We start from the raw sequence: 14,484 nt of genomic DNA on the forward strand, positions 1-14,484 counted from the left end.
AAACTTGTAATAAAATTTAATGACTTGGCGGTTTTTAATAAAAATGCGCCAAGGCCTCAACCAACAGGAGCGCAATTTAAGCGCAAATTTGTGTTCATAATCACAATTTTGGTACCTTTTTTTTGGCTGTCGGTTATGCGGTAATGACCACACAGAAAATTTTGGCCTGCCCTTCGACCGCTAACTTGGCGCGGTGCGTGCAATAAAAAGTAACGAGGCTGTTAACATTAAGGCAAACGTTTGCCTTTCACTTTGGCCAAGAAGTCAGACGGAGGCTGAAACAAAAATATCTACAGACAGTCCGGACTGCCGACTGCCGTGGCAACGGCGACTCATCGACGTTAAGTCGGGGCGTTAATATTTAAATTTATATTGCGGCCGGGCCCTGGTCACGGCAGGACGCACGGCCCCGCTTGGCCATCAATTCTGCGTTTAATGCCTGCGCAAATATTTGCGCAATCAGCAAACAAAACAAGCGCCGGCCAACCGCCGACTGTCGACTGTTTAAGCAAAGCAATTGACCGTTGTCCAGGACACTGGGGAAATCGGGGAACGGGCACACGGGGATGTAGGTTGTATGGTGACGCCAGGGGGACATCAGGATACCGGGGGAACCTGGTTGAAAGCGTTGAAAGCGACACTGCCGCAACTTATATTTCCTGTTGACCCATGTCCGTGTGCAAACTCAATGCGGAAACACTCGCAGGTGCGAAGCGCCACCTTTTTTTCGGCCTGTCCGGCGCTGTAAATATCTGTGTTAATCATTTAATTAAACTGCGCTCGCTGCACACATATATTTCTGGGACATACATTTTGGGTAATTTATGGCATGATTTGGGTACCCACAATTACTACTTCAATATGCTATCTTTTATGGGCCATTACTGGGTATTTACAACGGGGCGTATGCGCAATATTTTGTGCCAGAGCATAAAGCTCTGCATTACTTTTTGTACCGTCCTATATAATTGTAAAATAGTGAAATTACAGTTTGCACAGTAAGCTGCAGACAATTTGCAGTTCTAAACGGCATTTGATTACAGCTTTGAGCATATACGCAATATTATTAAGTAAAATTCTTAGTTTCAATACTATTACCTTTTGCCATTCTATCGTGTGTGATTGCCATAAAGAGTTACTTGGAAATAATTGTAAATTCACAAATAAATACAATTCCCTTGTGGAAAATGAGAGGATTTTGCATAGAAAAGTAATTTTGTTATTCTAAATATCCTCACTAGTACGTACTTTTAAATATATAGAGCAGAAACTTGTACTCAATGAAGAATCAGAACAGAATATTTCATCTATAATGCAGCATAATGTGATATTTTCAACGGGGCGTATGCGCAATATTATTTCCTCGTTGGAGGAGGAAAATAAAACGGTGCATACTTTTTTGGGCATATTTTATGCACTACAACAATTTGACGTTTTTTTTTTTTTTTATTTAAATCTGAAGTAAGAAAATGGCAGCCCCTAACCCTCCCCCCCCTCGGCGAATACCAGAGGAAAAGAAGGAAAACCGTAAACATTCTTGCACTCTTGCAGCGGCAGAGCCGTAAAAGTTTTCGGTAAACGCATTTCAAACACTCGCCGAGATAGTTATTACAATTGTACTCAAGGCAGCAACAACACAAGCATGCGTGACGATGCACCCAAGGGGGTGAGGGGTGAATGGAGTGGGTGGCAGCAGCTGTGGGGAAAACTTGTAGCATTTTTCTCAAATGAAATGCAAAACGAGCAGAGCCATCTTCCACTTCTCCAACAGGCAGCAGCAGCACAAAGTAATATTTACAAAAGAATATTCGTTTGCATTTATTTCTTCTTCGGCATCTCTGCTTTTGTAGTATAGTGTATGGCAGATATAAGCCATTTTTGAAGTGCAGTTAGCTTTGATCGGGTGTGCAAGTGTGGGAGTGTACAGAGAGAAAAACTACTATACCTTCTTCAGGTTATTTATATTTACTGTTTATAAAAGTATTAAAGAAAGTATTTAATTACTTGTAGATAATGTTTTGTGGTTATAATTTCATTTCAATATTTTTCTACTAGGTTTTTCCTTTTTCTTTCGGTTCATAGTTAGATTTTGTTTAATATTCATGAAGCCTAAGTTAAATTTTTGCTTGCGTGTGTGTATTTATAATCTAGTTTTTCGAGAACCCTAGGGACGAGTAATATTTTCGAAAATATTGACTTGACATTACCATATCTTACTTCTTTGTGCATTGGGAGTTTTGGGAGTAAAAGATTAGTGCCCTTGGAGGTTAGATGGGAGGAACTCGGTGATTTGGACGGCGGATGTAGCCGAGCTTGGCGGAAGCCTGGCTGCAACTGTCGTTGTCGTTGTCGCTGTCGCTGTCACTGTCACCGCTGCTCACCACTCCTATCTCCATTCCGTCTCCGTCTCCATCTGCGACCCCGTCCCGCTCCGGCTGAACTCAACATCCGCTGGACAATTGATGAACGCCTTTTGTTGTTGTATGCAGAGTGGATTCCAGTTCAACTCCAGTGCCTGTCCCCGTCCCCGGTCGCGCACAAGTTTCGAGCAAGTTCAGTTACCATTTGCCGTGTGGAAAACTTTGTGCAGTTGACATCCACGGCAAGAGATGCGATGGGGAGCAGAGGGGATAGCGGATGGGGACTCGGAGGATAGGATTTTATCCAAAAGGTCCTGCGGATCGTCGCCTGATGTTTTTCGTTTCGTTTCGCGCCAGCAGTAAAAGTGCCGAGTTCAAAGTTTGGTTTACAAAGTTTTCAAATTTTTGTGGCACTGAGTTGAACTTCCGGCGAGCGCAGCCCTTCCCCTTCCCATTTTCCCATTTCCGAGCTGCTGTTGATGATGTTGCCGCTGGTCCTCTTCCCGGATTTCTTTCGCGGACTATCCGCCCCCGTCCGGGCAGCAGATGGTCTTCGATCCGCGACCATCCATCATTAGCCACAATTATGTGGCGAGTCTATTAAATTTCCATCAATTGGCGAAATGTAACTAAATGATGCAGAAAATGCACGACCTATTGAAATGGCAGGCTGCCTGTGAGGTTGCAGCACTTACTTGTGCACTCGAGGACCGTTGCTCAGACACATCCTGCGGCTCCTTCAAGTTGTCATTGCGCGTAAAATTATGTCAATGCTTGTCAACTTTTCCGCGGAGCCAAGTTGCTCGACAAGTGCACCCTGTAGTGTCTTTGAGAGTGCATTGAGTGAGAGACTGAAAGTTTTCTTTAACCCGACCCCCTACCCCCGACCGCTGCGGCTGTTTCCTCTGTGTGTGTGCTAGTGTGTGTGAGTGCGTTATTGACTATGCATAAAGTGCATTTACAGTGCTTCTCAGAAAGAAGGAAGCTGCCAGGATGGAAAAAGAGCGCTTACGACTGCTTGCTGGGCTGGTGTGAGGGGGAACTTTTTTAATTTAATGTAAAAATTATACCCGCCGAGTAAGCCTCAAACCGAAGTCACGGAAAGTCCTTAAAGGCGACAACTTCGTTCCGGCCAACTTTATGTAAACTTGGCGCTAGCCTTTTTTCTACAAATTAGCCTGGTTAATTAGCTACGTATGTGTGTGCATCTGTGTGGGTGGAGCCCCGCTTAACTCGAGTTAAATTTAATAAGTTTTGCTCTCCAATTAGTCCTTCCCCGCACTTTCCCGCCCGCCCACCTCGCCTGCATCCATGCATGAAATTCCCAACGAGTTTTCCCGAAAAGCACGCGCTGATATCCGTAGAGTAAGTGGAACGTTTTGCCAAATTATTGTCTTGAAGCTCACGGGACTAGCCACTAAGCTACTAAGCAACCCATCTGTGTAAATACTAACGTAGTGCAAGTAAAGCTAACTTCGACTGCCTGAATTTTCTTTTACACCCCTTCCACCTCTCTGCCGTGCACCTTGTAGCCCGCAGGCACCTTTTTCGCGAGTTGTGATTAGTTATATGTACATATGTATATAAGAACAGAACCGTTCGCAGATATAGCGAGCAGTAAACACAGTATAACACACGTCAATGGACGCACCTCCCAATGCCCCAGAAATAATCCAAAACACACACACACACACACTAACACGCCCACACTCACACAAGCAACACCTACGTATACTCTTCTTAAGCAAATATTTATATACTTATATCATACACAACTTATATGATAAGTGTCTACTCTTTTCCTTTTCGTCTCTTTTTACGCTCTGACATTTCATTTTCCGATAACAACCAATGCGCATTTAACCGCCACACGCCCACCACAATTGTAATGTGAACTCCACACCAAAACCTACACCAAACAACACCATACCAATACCTCAACAACTCAACAACCGCACCATCACAACAACAACAACAACAATCCTGAATACACCACAAAACCAGAGCGTGCCGGTCCTTCGCACATTCGGTGGTCATCACATCGCGTAGCGCGAGCGGGAACGGGAACTGGGCGTGGCCAGCACCGCAGCGACAGTAGCGGCGACCACTTGCAGCTCCCCGTCGACCACAATAGCCACGCCCACCGGTACGCCGCCGTTGCTGCCGCCGCTGCCATTGCCCAACGCGTTCGTAGCCATCAAGACCAAGTCAGACAGCAACAGTAATAGCAACAGCAACAACAGTCTCGCCATGCACAGCGGAAACAACAGCTTCAAGTCGAGTGGACACAGAAAGTCGCCGCAACCCCAGCCGCCACCGCTGCCCCTTAAGAACGGTTCCAAGCTGCAGCAACAGCAACAGGGAGGCGGCACGGAGTCGCACTACCAACACCTGAGCTACAACACACGCAACACACTGGACCGCAAACAGGCCAACGGCTCTGGCTCTGGCGGTGACTACTGCACCCAGATCAATCCCCACTATCTGCAGACCTTTGACAGCCTGGACCACTACAGTGTTGCCACCATGCAGCAGCAACACCAGCAGCAGCAACCGCTGCGCAGTCAGTCTAAATCGCAGATCTACAGCTACGGCAGCAGCGGCACGGCCAGCGACAATAGCAGCCACCAGCAGCAGCTCCCGCAGCAACAACAGCAGCAACAGCACTATCACAGCAGTAGCAACATTGCCCAAATCGAGCATCACTATCATCCGCAGCACGGTGGCGATCGCTACAGTCACCCACACGTGCAGCAGCAACAGCAGCAGCAGCACCATCACCAGCAGCACCACAGCCTGAAGCATACCAAGCACGGCAAGGGGCACAAGAACGGCAAGCACGGCTCGAAGGGCAGCAGCAGCAGCAACAGCAAGTCGCAGGACGACTTCAAGGCCATGCACAAGCAACAGCAGCAGCAGCAACAACAGAAGTGCAGCAGCAGCAGCAAGTCAGCAAAGCGCAACGGTTGTGGCAACCAGGTGCTGCCACTGCCACCGCAGCAGCAGCAACAGCAGCACTACTCCAGCTCCAGTGATAGCCTACCATTCGATAATAACTATTATTAGACGCACTTGCACCCTAAATCACACTAACCGCTAGCCAAGGGTGGTGAAGGATTGGGCTGTCCCAAAAAATTGTTTAAATAATTTGGTTTAATTCTGTAAGAAAATTATTTGTGTAAGGCATGCGTAAGATATATTCTCTTCATGTCATTGGAATATTTCCACAAATCAAAGAGTAGCACATTCTGTGGAATTTTTTGGGACACCCTTTAAATGCTAGCCAAAACACACACACACATTTTGCACAACCAAACCACCCCACACACAGTTGTGTTCGCCAAATGGTTGAAAGTTTTCATTTGATTGAGAGACTCTCGAAGCTGAATTCAGTGCTGCAGGATGCATTCCTAATTGAAATGCAAATTTGATTTGCGGCTGCCGGAAGACAATTCCTGGCATTTTTTTAACAGCTGCAACATAAGACCGGCTTGCCGGGGACGAGTTAAGTGTATCGACTACAATCTGTTGTGTTGGGAAGCTTGTTGTTGGCTCGAATGATAGCCCCTAAATGAATTGATTATTTACCTAGTCTATAAACTAATTTAGTTCGTAGAAAATGTCGAAATGTGTGGCGAATGGAGAGCCATTGAACATGGCCAACAGCTTATTGTTTATTGTGTACATAGAAATGATAAGCTAATAGAACTAGTTAATATGTATTGTAGACCTAAGCCAGGCCCACCAACCCCTGTCCAAAGACCTCTGACCCCGGCCCTTCTAACCTCTGACCCTCGAATTAAACCCCCAAACCCCACGCCCCTTAAAGCTCACCAACCACCAACTTCAGCACTCGAAAGCAGATCGCGTTCTTGCCCCAAACTCGGCTAATCTGATTTTGTTTACTTATTTCATTAACGAATTGCTTGAAATATCTGCCAACAACTCAAACCACACAACAACTACAAACAACATCGACACACCACAAACCACACCAACGCTTACACCTCCAGTCGAGTTCCCAGGCCCGAAGCAGTGGCCACGACGAGCTGGGCAACCTGCTCTGGCAGCAGGAGGCATCCGAGTTTCTCGAGCAATATCCCCCAGATTCCCAGTTGAACCGCTGCCCGGTGCCGCCCCTACGCCACTGCCATGCCCCCGGCCATGGGCATGCCCCCAACACGCTGACCAAGCGAAACGCGGATCTTTTCAGTGGCGACCTTGGCATCCCCGAGATCAGCACGCATGTGGGCAGTGTGGTGCACACTTTCGAGACATTGGCCCTGCAGCGGCGACTGGCGGAGGAGGAACGCAGTCCGGACCGGGAGCTAAGTAAGTATGAGACCGGCGGCGGCACAACCACCCCCACCACCACCAACACCACGCAGAGCAAGTACAGCCAGCTGAAGCGCCGCTCGCAGGAGATGCGCCAGCGGTTGGGGCAGCAACTGCACCGCCAGCGGTTGCAGCAGCAGAAGCAGCTGCAGCAACGGCAACAGCAACAGCAACAGCAACAAGCACGCTCACGAACACAGTCGCAGCCACAGCAGCAATCCTTGCACGAGGGGGTTTTGACCAATAGCTGCAGTACCCAGACTCTGGCCTCCAGCTTCTGGCAACCGCAACCTTTGAGATTGGGACCAGCTCCAGGGAGCAGGGAACAATTGCAGCAGTCCACCTTTGAGGATTACCGGAAGAACCTATTCGGTACCCTCAGGCGGCATGGCAGCGTAGAGGACGAGGATGCGGAGCTGCAGGACGAGTCTTTCATTGTAAATGCAGCCTTTGATGAGATCTTCGCCCGCTACGACGACGAGCACGAAGAGGAGAAGGCAGCAGAGCGGAGCCACACGCAGACGCAGACCACCACCGATGACATCTTCGAGGACGAGCATATGCTGGTGAGCCTCAGCGAGCTGGACGACGAGGTGTTTGCCAGTAGGGCGCAGACGGCCTGCACCACGCCCACCAAAAATGCAGCAGGGCGAACGCCCAAGCACAGCACTCCGCAGCTTAATCTAAACAAATATCCTGCCCCGTCTCCACCCCGATCCCGCACCCTAACGAATCTCTTCGAGCGACTCAAGTCGCAGGACCATAAGCTGCAAAAGTACCCCGGAGAGGCCACGCTCAACGAGGCGGCCGACTTCAACCGGGGCTCCACCGTCAGCAAGTCCTTTGTGCAACAGATGAGGAAGCCATCGCACAAGCAGAAACGGGCACCAAGGCCACCGCCCAAGCCACAGTCCCGATCCCAGGTGGCCATTGCCCATGTGACGCCGCTAAGGAAAGCCCTGATCTTCCCGAAGCGATCCAAGTCCTCCAGCGAACTGCTGCTCGACGACCTGGGCGTCCAAGCGCGTAAGTATCACCGATGGACGGAGCAGGGATCAGCGCTGTAGACAGGATCCGTGGGCACCCAGTTACGCACCTGTTTCTCACCCGTTGACCAGTTTGACCCACCTAGATATTAAATCGATTCTCACGTACTATGTATATTTCCGTTTACCCAGAGGCGACGCTTTTGTAGACTAAGTGACCCTAGTGACCCCGACCCCTACCTTCGAATCTCCGACTCCCCCAAGCAGGCAGACCCCCAAAACCGATCCCGAATCCGATGTAGATGAGAGTGAGGAGAGTGCAGCTATCCCGCCGCCATAACGGAAGATACAGATACGACCCGCAGCGAACCCAAAGAGAATTGAGCCATACGAGGATAAGCACCCGCAGAACTAAACTTATTTCGTAATTACCCGTAAATAAATTAAATTAAGTCAAGTACATTAATCGAAAATGCATGAAAATCAAATTAAAGATGACTAACCATATTTACATAAATGTGTACGCATAAATTACTGTACAAATAGGATCGAAGAAGCCCCCAGCGCACTAAGGGATAGATATGAAAATGAAAATCAAACGGCAGATCGTGCTCCCAACCTAGTGCAAGTTATTAACGAGTACAAGTTTGTCTCTTCAATTACTGTTTAATTTCATCAATGAATATATATACCAAACAATCCCGATATACATCTATACATTATACGGATATATATAAATATATATATTTAAAGCATATAACTGCGTCATTTGTTGTAACTTGTAGGATAATTGCAAAATCAAAGTAAATGTAAACCAATTACAAGAAGAAACCTTACTAACTCTTACCTGCATGCAATAAAAGATTTGAAAAAGCAAAAACAACTTTAAAGTCTTGGTAGCATTATTCCTAAATAATTATTCAACAATCGGACGACATATGGTAAGTGCGTATAGAAGAGATTTTAATAATAATAATATAATAATACTAAATATATTGGGGACATAAAATCCCTCATTTCACATAGGCAATATATATATAAATAATTGCAGCAATAACGAAAATCAGAAAGGAGTAAAATGATACAACAAATTCTTGGCAAATAAATAATAAAAAGGTTTTGCAAACAACATCCATTTTTCAGTTAAAATCAAAGCCTAGTCAAGACAAACACCGCCTAATCTTTTCAATCCACAAATGTGGATCGTGTTCAGGGATCTACTTCCCGTGAGAGAGCTTTTGTTTACATTTCATTTTTCAAGCTCAAATCCTAACGGGGCAATTGAAAAAGAACTTGACGAAGACAGGAAAGAAGAAAAAGATAAAATGAATAAAACTCACGTGATTTGGCTGCGTGCACACTTCAACGATTTGTTTGTTTTCCCTAAACCTGAAATTCGGACCGAAGAAAAAGACACGGGCCAGAGACCATGTATGCACACATATTAAATATAAATTAACACCACTTTAACTTGCACTCACTGACACTTTTTCACTTGCATATGGTATCTCTTTTTGGCCAAAAAAAATGCGTTTCCCGGTCACCCGATATTAGATTTTCCGAGGATTCACTAACTAGAATCCGTGACTACGCTTAGATCGGTGCCGCCACGAACTTTTCCGGCTTGTTTTTATTCGATTTACCGCAGTTAAAAATTTACAGCCTAACCACACACTTCGCACGACTTAATTGATGGGCTTTCCTGGATTGAATGAGAGCGGGAGAGGCGGATCAGCAAAGCGATGCCTATGCAATTCCGTTGCATCCACCATCCACATCTACGACCCACATACGATCCAAAATTTTTGGGGGCTCGCCTGTTAACACTTATAGCCTTTTCACGCACCCAAACGATTTAATGGAAAAAGGGAACCAAATAAAAACAAGAAAGGAAGCTAACTTCGGCACGCCGAAGTTTATATACCCTTGCAGATAGAACTTCTATGAATAGGAATCCATACAATATAAAATATATATGTTTGTGTTAAAAAAAACAATGAAGTAATACCTGCTTTCATTTCATTCACCTTTACATATTATATTTGCAGTTTTACAGTCACAGATGTGAATTTTTCTCCACATCTAACGATCGTTTGTATGGCACCTATATAATATAGTAGTCCGATTTTCATAAAATTTTACACAAAATTTAAGATTGATATAAAATGGTTATACTTCAAATTTGATGAAAATTTGTTGAAAACTGAAAATGTTATACTTTTTAATTGAATTAATTTCTCGATCGTTCCTATGGGAGCTATATGATATAGTCGTCCGATTTTCATCAAATTTTACACAAAATTGTAGAATAATATTAAATGACTTTATCTCAAATTTGATTAAATTCTGTTGAAAACTAAAAATGTTATAATTTTTTTTTGTAAAAATTTTCCGATCATTTCTATGGCAGCTATAATATATAGTCGTCCGATCCGGCCCGTTCCGACATATATACGAGTGAGAGTATATAGAAGACTAACTGCAAAGTTTCATTCAGATAGCTTCAAAACTTAGAGACTAGTTTGCGTAGAAACGGACAGACGGACAGACGGACATGGCTAGATCGACTCGGCTTTTGGTCCTGATCAAGAATATATATACTTTATATAGTCGGAGGTGCCTCCTTCACTGCGTTGCAAACTTCTGACTGAAATTATAATACCCTGCAAGGGTATAAAAATTAGTCAGTTTCAAAGTATGTAAAGGGGACCATGGCAATAAGGAAATAAATTGGAATATAAAGTCTAGAACTAGGCCTAATCCCACCTACAGCTTCTTCATACATAATATAAATGTCATGGTTAAGACTTACCGCCGCAAAGGACACGTGGCTATTCTCTTTCGTCATTGTTTACATTGGTCAAGAATGGCGACTTCATCCAAAGTGAGTTTCTTCCTAGTCATCCAGATGTATTGGCCACGTCATATTTTTGGGATCGAAGGGGGATCACTATCACTATCACTTGAGATGTTAACACTAGGTACCCCTAGGACAGACTGAGGCGCGAGCGACCTCAGCACCTCTATTTATAGTCCCCGAGCAGAGCAGTGAAGAGCAGAGAAAGTGAGTGTGAGTGCGTGGGAGAGAGCAGTTGCCTCTAGAGATTAACATAGAGCGATTAACATAGAGTGAGAGGGGGAGAGGCAGAGAGGAGCAGCGAGCTATTTAATTAAATTATAATCAATAAGTAACTATGAGCAGTAAGTAACTCTGATCAGTAAGTATCAATGAACATTAATTAACTCTGACCGGTAAGTATCAATAAACATTAAGTAAGTACGATCAGTAGGTAGCTAATATCCGTATATAACTATGACCAGTAATTAACTATGACCAGTAAGTATCTATGAGCAGTAAGTATCTATGACCAGTAAGTATGTATGATCAGTTACTAATTTTGAATACTAATGAATAATGAATTGCGGGCAAGGCGCAGACTTAAAAGGATTCATCCCTCGGACCTACCAAGAAGGAAAATTTATTAAACACTAACTAAACTCCCTGCCACTTGTTACTTCTTCACTTCTTACACTTTTGTAATAATCCAATGAACTCTACCGCTCACTATTGTATAAGTTGCTACACTACAGTAATTTACAATAATAAATTAAGTCAAAATGAAAAAAAAGATGAAAATTTGTTGAAAACTGAAAAAGTTATAAATTTAATTGTATTAATTTCTCGATCGTTCCTATGGGAGCTATATGATATAGTAGTCCGATTTTCATAAAATTTTATGCAAAATTGAAGAGTATTGTAAAATGGCTATATCTCAAATTTGATCCAATTCTATTGAAAACTGAAAAAATTAAAATTTTTTTTGTAAAAGTTTTCCGATCATTCCTATGCAGCTATAGTTCTCCGATCCGGCCCGTTCTGACATATAAACGAGTGAGAGTATATAGAAGGCTAACTACCAAGTTTCATTTAGATAGCATCAAAACTGAGGGACTAGTTTGCGTAGAAACGGACAGACGGACATGGCTAGATCGACTCGGCTGTTGATCCTAATATAGTCGGAGGTGCCTCCTTCACTGCGTTGCAAACTTCTGATTGAAATTATAATACCCTGCAAGGGTATAATATATGTATAGCTTATTCATTTTTATCAAATTCGGTTATATATATATTTAAGCCCCAAATAAATTGTATATTTTATACTGTAATTAAACGGATCTTAGGGATGCGAAGACTTCAGTAAGAAAGGTATATTGTATATTGACCCGGCGTTTGCTTGTTTATTAAATCAGATTTAGATAAAACATCTTAAGAATTTTGAACAGTCCAGTAGCTGTTTGAGGGACGTAGAAGCAACTTGAAGAGGCGGATATTCGGACGACCAATCAAGGGGCTGTGGTTCAGCTGAGCAAAGTTCCACTTCAGCAAAAAGACAATGCTGGAAACAAATTAATTTAAATGTATACACTATATATAGAATATGGAAAACGTTCACTTACAAACGCTCTGGTCCGCAGAGACGGCCTGGACAGCTTTCGTACGACTCCCATGATTTCCCTGCCGGCAGCCGTGCAATCTCCTGCTCCCACTGTGCCCAGCTATACCGGGCGGTTTCTTGTTCTTCGACCCAAGTGAGGTGAGCTGTGGGGCTCTGCAGGATGAACCGCTGCGCCTGGTGGGTACGCGTCGTCCGGTCCATGAACTCCATCACGAAGAGCAGCTCGTGGTCCCGCGAATGAGTCAGTGCATAGAGCTTATCCGTGCCCAGGAAGTACTCTCCATCCACGATGCTGTTGTACCCAGTGCGAAACTCCTGGGCAGTGCGCCGAGTGCCATTGAATCGCTGCAGCACCAGAGTCCAGCCGCCCTCGTCCTGCGCCTGCTCGCAGAATACGTCGAACGGCTTACTGGCCTCCTCCAGTTGGATGCGGGTGTATCCGTGCTTGTCGGTCAGCGCACAATTGCGCAGGAAGGTGTTCGAGGCAACCGAAAGCTGCTCAGTAGCATTGGCCAGACGACTCAGGATCTCATTCTGTTGCTCAATCTTTTCTTTTACACTTCGCACTGCGCTGGTTAGCGCTACTGAGTTGCTATTGAAAAATATGTAGTTTTAATTTTTAGATTATTATAATGATTAAATTACATACCTGCCAGGTAGTTTGACGTGCACTCCACGCGGACTACGGTGTGACGCGATGCTGCCCTGTGCTAAAAAGACCACTAAGATGATCCCAATCAACACTCGCCTTGAGATCATCTTTTTGCTTGGGAGACTCAAACGTTTGTGAGCTCTAAGAATTACCTGGGGATTGCGAGAAGCCCACAGAGCTAATAATAAGCTTACTGATAGCTCTTACCTTGACCCTGCCTTGACTGAGCCAGTGCACTGGCCAAAATCGAAGTCTGCACCTTATCATTTGCCGGCTCCGTGACGCATCTCTTGTTTTCGGACATGCCCCTCCCTGCTAAAGGTTTTCTCGCACACTAGGCAGCGGTGCAGGCGATCTCCAGTGTGATTCCGTTTGTGGCTCCACAGAAAGCTAAGTTGAGCACATCTCCGGACGCACTCGAAAGAAGCTGCTTTGGCAAACGGTGCAAGTGTGGGGCCAGTCGTTCATATGCCAGGCGGCTATATGTCGTCGTAGATCGATCTCCTCCAAAAAGCCACATTCGCAGTGTAGGCACATGTACTCTAAGACCTGCTGGTGTCGCCCCTGATGAGCAAATAGGGATCTTTTGGTCCGGAATGTCGTCGGACATATCTCGCAGACGAGGGACCGCTTTTTAGATGTGAGGCCAGGCTGGAGGCGGATCGCAGGCACTTGTCGCACTGCGGGCATACATGTCTGATGTCCACTCTGCAACCTCAGTGGTCTCCATTTCCGTCGGGTGCTTCTGAGTATCGACCCAAGCCCTCATCTCTTTCTTTGAGCACTTCCTGCTAAACTTGGCATCGCTAATCAGCACGTTGGGGCACTCCTGGTACAAGAACCTTTGACGTGAGTCGTTGGCGTCTACCTGGCAATTAAGAAACTAAGTTTTAAATGTCAATTAAGCGTGCAGAATAACTCACTTTAATATCGCCACATCTTTCTAGGTAGGAGCAGCTCCACTTGGAGCACCTCTACGACGTCATATATGGCATCCCAGAGTTCCTCCTCCTGCTGGCACACGCCGCACAAGGACTTCACCAAAGGAACTTCCAGAAAATTCACAGAGAAGGATGTACATTAAGTACATTAACGTCGTTTTAATTGTTTTAGAAATAAAATTGACTCGGCGTTTCTTTTCTTTGTTTACATAAAAATAGTGGTGGCAAAAATCGCGTGCTTGTGCCGATTATACTCGATTGTTATTTGAGGACAATCGATTGTTTACCGTGAGCTATGCTCACCACTAGAGGGAAATAATTTAAAAATTAATAAGCTTATTATCATGAATACCAGTAGTTATAGATATAAGATAAGATTTTTTTAAATGGTAAGAAATAAAGTAGATATTAAAAGTTATATATAATAAGAAGACTGCATAGTTTAAAAAGCGCGCCATAAAATTCAGCCCTGGCTCCGACAGTTGTCCTTGTTTCCACCAAAGGACCTTCGATACTATCCCTTTTTGCATAAGGGGCATTCTTTTAAGATATTGAAATTAAAATATTTTTTGTGTTAGTTTGACTTCCTCAAATCAAAGTTTTAAAAATTTATAAAAAAATAAAACATTATTAAATGCAATTCAGTTTTTTTTTACTACAAATTTTAATTAAAAATAATCATAACATGAGTACCTTTCGACAGTTGTCCTTTAACTTCTAGGTATTCCTTATTATTTACAATTTCAGTCAGAA

General features: G+C 44.4%; 4 protein-coding genes and 1 long non-coding RNA gene across 7 annotated transcripts in view; 3 read left to right on the forward strand and 2 right to left on the reverse strand.

Moving 5' to 3' along the window:
- LOC110177225 (irregular chiasm C-roughest protein) overlaps nucleotides 1-8,188 on the forward strand; it is a 108,638-nt gene extending 100,450 nt beyond the window's left edge. Inside the window, exon 16 of one of the 2 annotated variants that reach the window (XM_086826253.1) lies at nucleotides 4,365-8,188. In XM_086826253.1, the coding sequence (XP_086682379.1) occupies nucleotides 4,365-4,409 (45 nt within the window). In that variant the 3' untranslated portion in view covers nucleotides 4,410-8,188. The remainder of the gene's footprint in view (nucleotides 1-4,364) is intronic. The other variant, XM_020943846.2, reaches the window with a different exon arrangement.
- LOC147644560 (uncharacterized) overlaps nucleotides 1-9,425 on the reverse strand; it is a 93,250-nt gene extending 83,825 nt beyond the window's left edge. Inside the window, exon 1 of the long non-coding RNA XR_015270240.1 lies at nucleotides 9,022-9,425. This is a non-coding gene — a long non-coding RNA (uncharacterized LOC147644560). The remainder of the gene's footprint in view (nucleotides 1-9,021) is intronic.
- On the forward strand, nucleotides 4,611-8,561 carry LOC147644561 (uncharacterized). The gene has a single exon (XM_086826254.1). The coding sequence runs from the start codon at nucleotides 4,611-4,613 to the stop codon at nucleotides 5,424-5,426; it is 816 nt and encodes a 271-aa protein (XP_086682380.1). The 3' UTR covers nucleotides 5,427-8,561.
- LOC110177226 (uncharacterized) lies at nucleotides 6,785-8,561 on the forward strand. Its single transcript, XM_020943847.2, has one exon. It carries the CDS (start codon nucleotides 6,785-6,787, stop codon nucleotides 7,760-7,762), a length of 978 nt encoding a protein of 325 aa, XP_020799506.2. The 3' UTR covers nucleotides 7,763-8,561.
- Nucleotides 9,426-11,893: 2,468 nt separating the features above from the next.
- LOC110177182 (fibrinogen-like protein 1) lies at nucleotides 11,894-13,991 on the reverse strand. 2 transcript variants are annotated; one of them, XM_020943774.2, is made up of 4 exons: nucleotides 13,714-13,991; nucleotides 12,788-13,654; nucleotides 12,140-12,730; nucleotides 11,894-12,078 (listed from the first exon to the last, which is right to left on the reverse strand). In XM_020943774.2, the coding sequence occupies exons 2-4, from the start codon at nucleotides 12,895-12,897 to the stop codon at nucleotides 11,949-11,951; spliced, it is 831 nt and encodes a 276-aa protein (XP_020799433.2). In that variant the 5' UTR covers nucleotides 12,898-13,654; nucleotides 13,714-13,991; the 3' UTR covers nucleotides 11,894-11,948. The 2 variants fall into 2 exon arrangements, with proteins under 2 accessions (XP_020799433.2, XP_020799432.2); XM_020943773.2 differs by having other exon boundaries at nucleotides 12,788-13,658; nucleotides 13,714-13,962.
- Nucleotides 13,992-14,484: the final 493 nt, after the last annotated feature.

The sequence above is a fragment of the Drosophila serrata genome, unplaced genomic scaffold, assembly GCF_035046125.1.
Source record: "Drosophila serrata isolate PLE 108 unplaced genomic scaffold, ASM3504612v1 contig_156, whole genome shotgun sequence".
In the NCBI taxonomy this organism is placed as follows: domain Eukaryota; kingdom Metazoa; phylum Arthropoda; class Insecta; order Diptera; family Drosophilidae; genus Drosophila; species Drosophila serrata.

Excerpts from the sequence above, each read along its gene's own strand:
- LOC110177182 (XM_020943774.2), bottom strand. The coding sequence starts at position 12,897 with ATGATCTCAAGGCGAGTGTTGATTGGGATCATCTTAGTGGTCTTTTTA. Across the intron at positions 12,731-12,787 it reads CACGTCAAACTACCTGGCAG|CAACTCAGTAGCGCTAACCA; the intron begins GTATGTAATTTA and ends ATTTTTCAATAG. Across the intron at positions 12,079-12,139 it reads CTCTGCGGACCAGAGCGTTT|CATTGTCTTTTTGCTGAAGT; the intron begins GTAAGTGAACGT and ends ATTTGTTTCCAG.
- LOC110177226 (XM_020943847.2), top strand. The coding sequence starts at position 6,785 with ATGCGCCAGCGGTTGGGGCAGCAACTGCACCGCCAGCGGTTGCAGCAG.
- LOC147644561 (XM_086826254.1), top strand. The coding sequence starts at position 4,611 with ATGCACAGCGGAAACAACAGCTTCAAGTCGAGTGGACACAGAAAGTCG.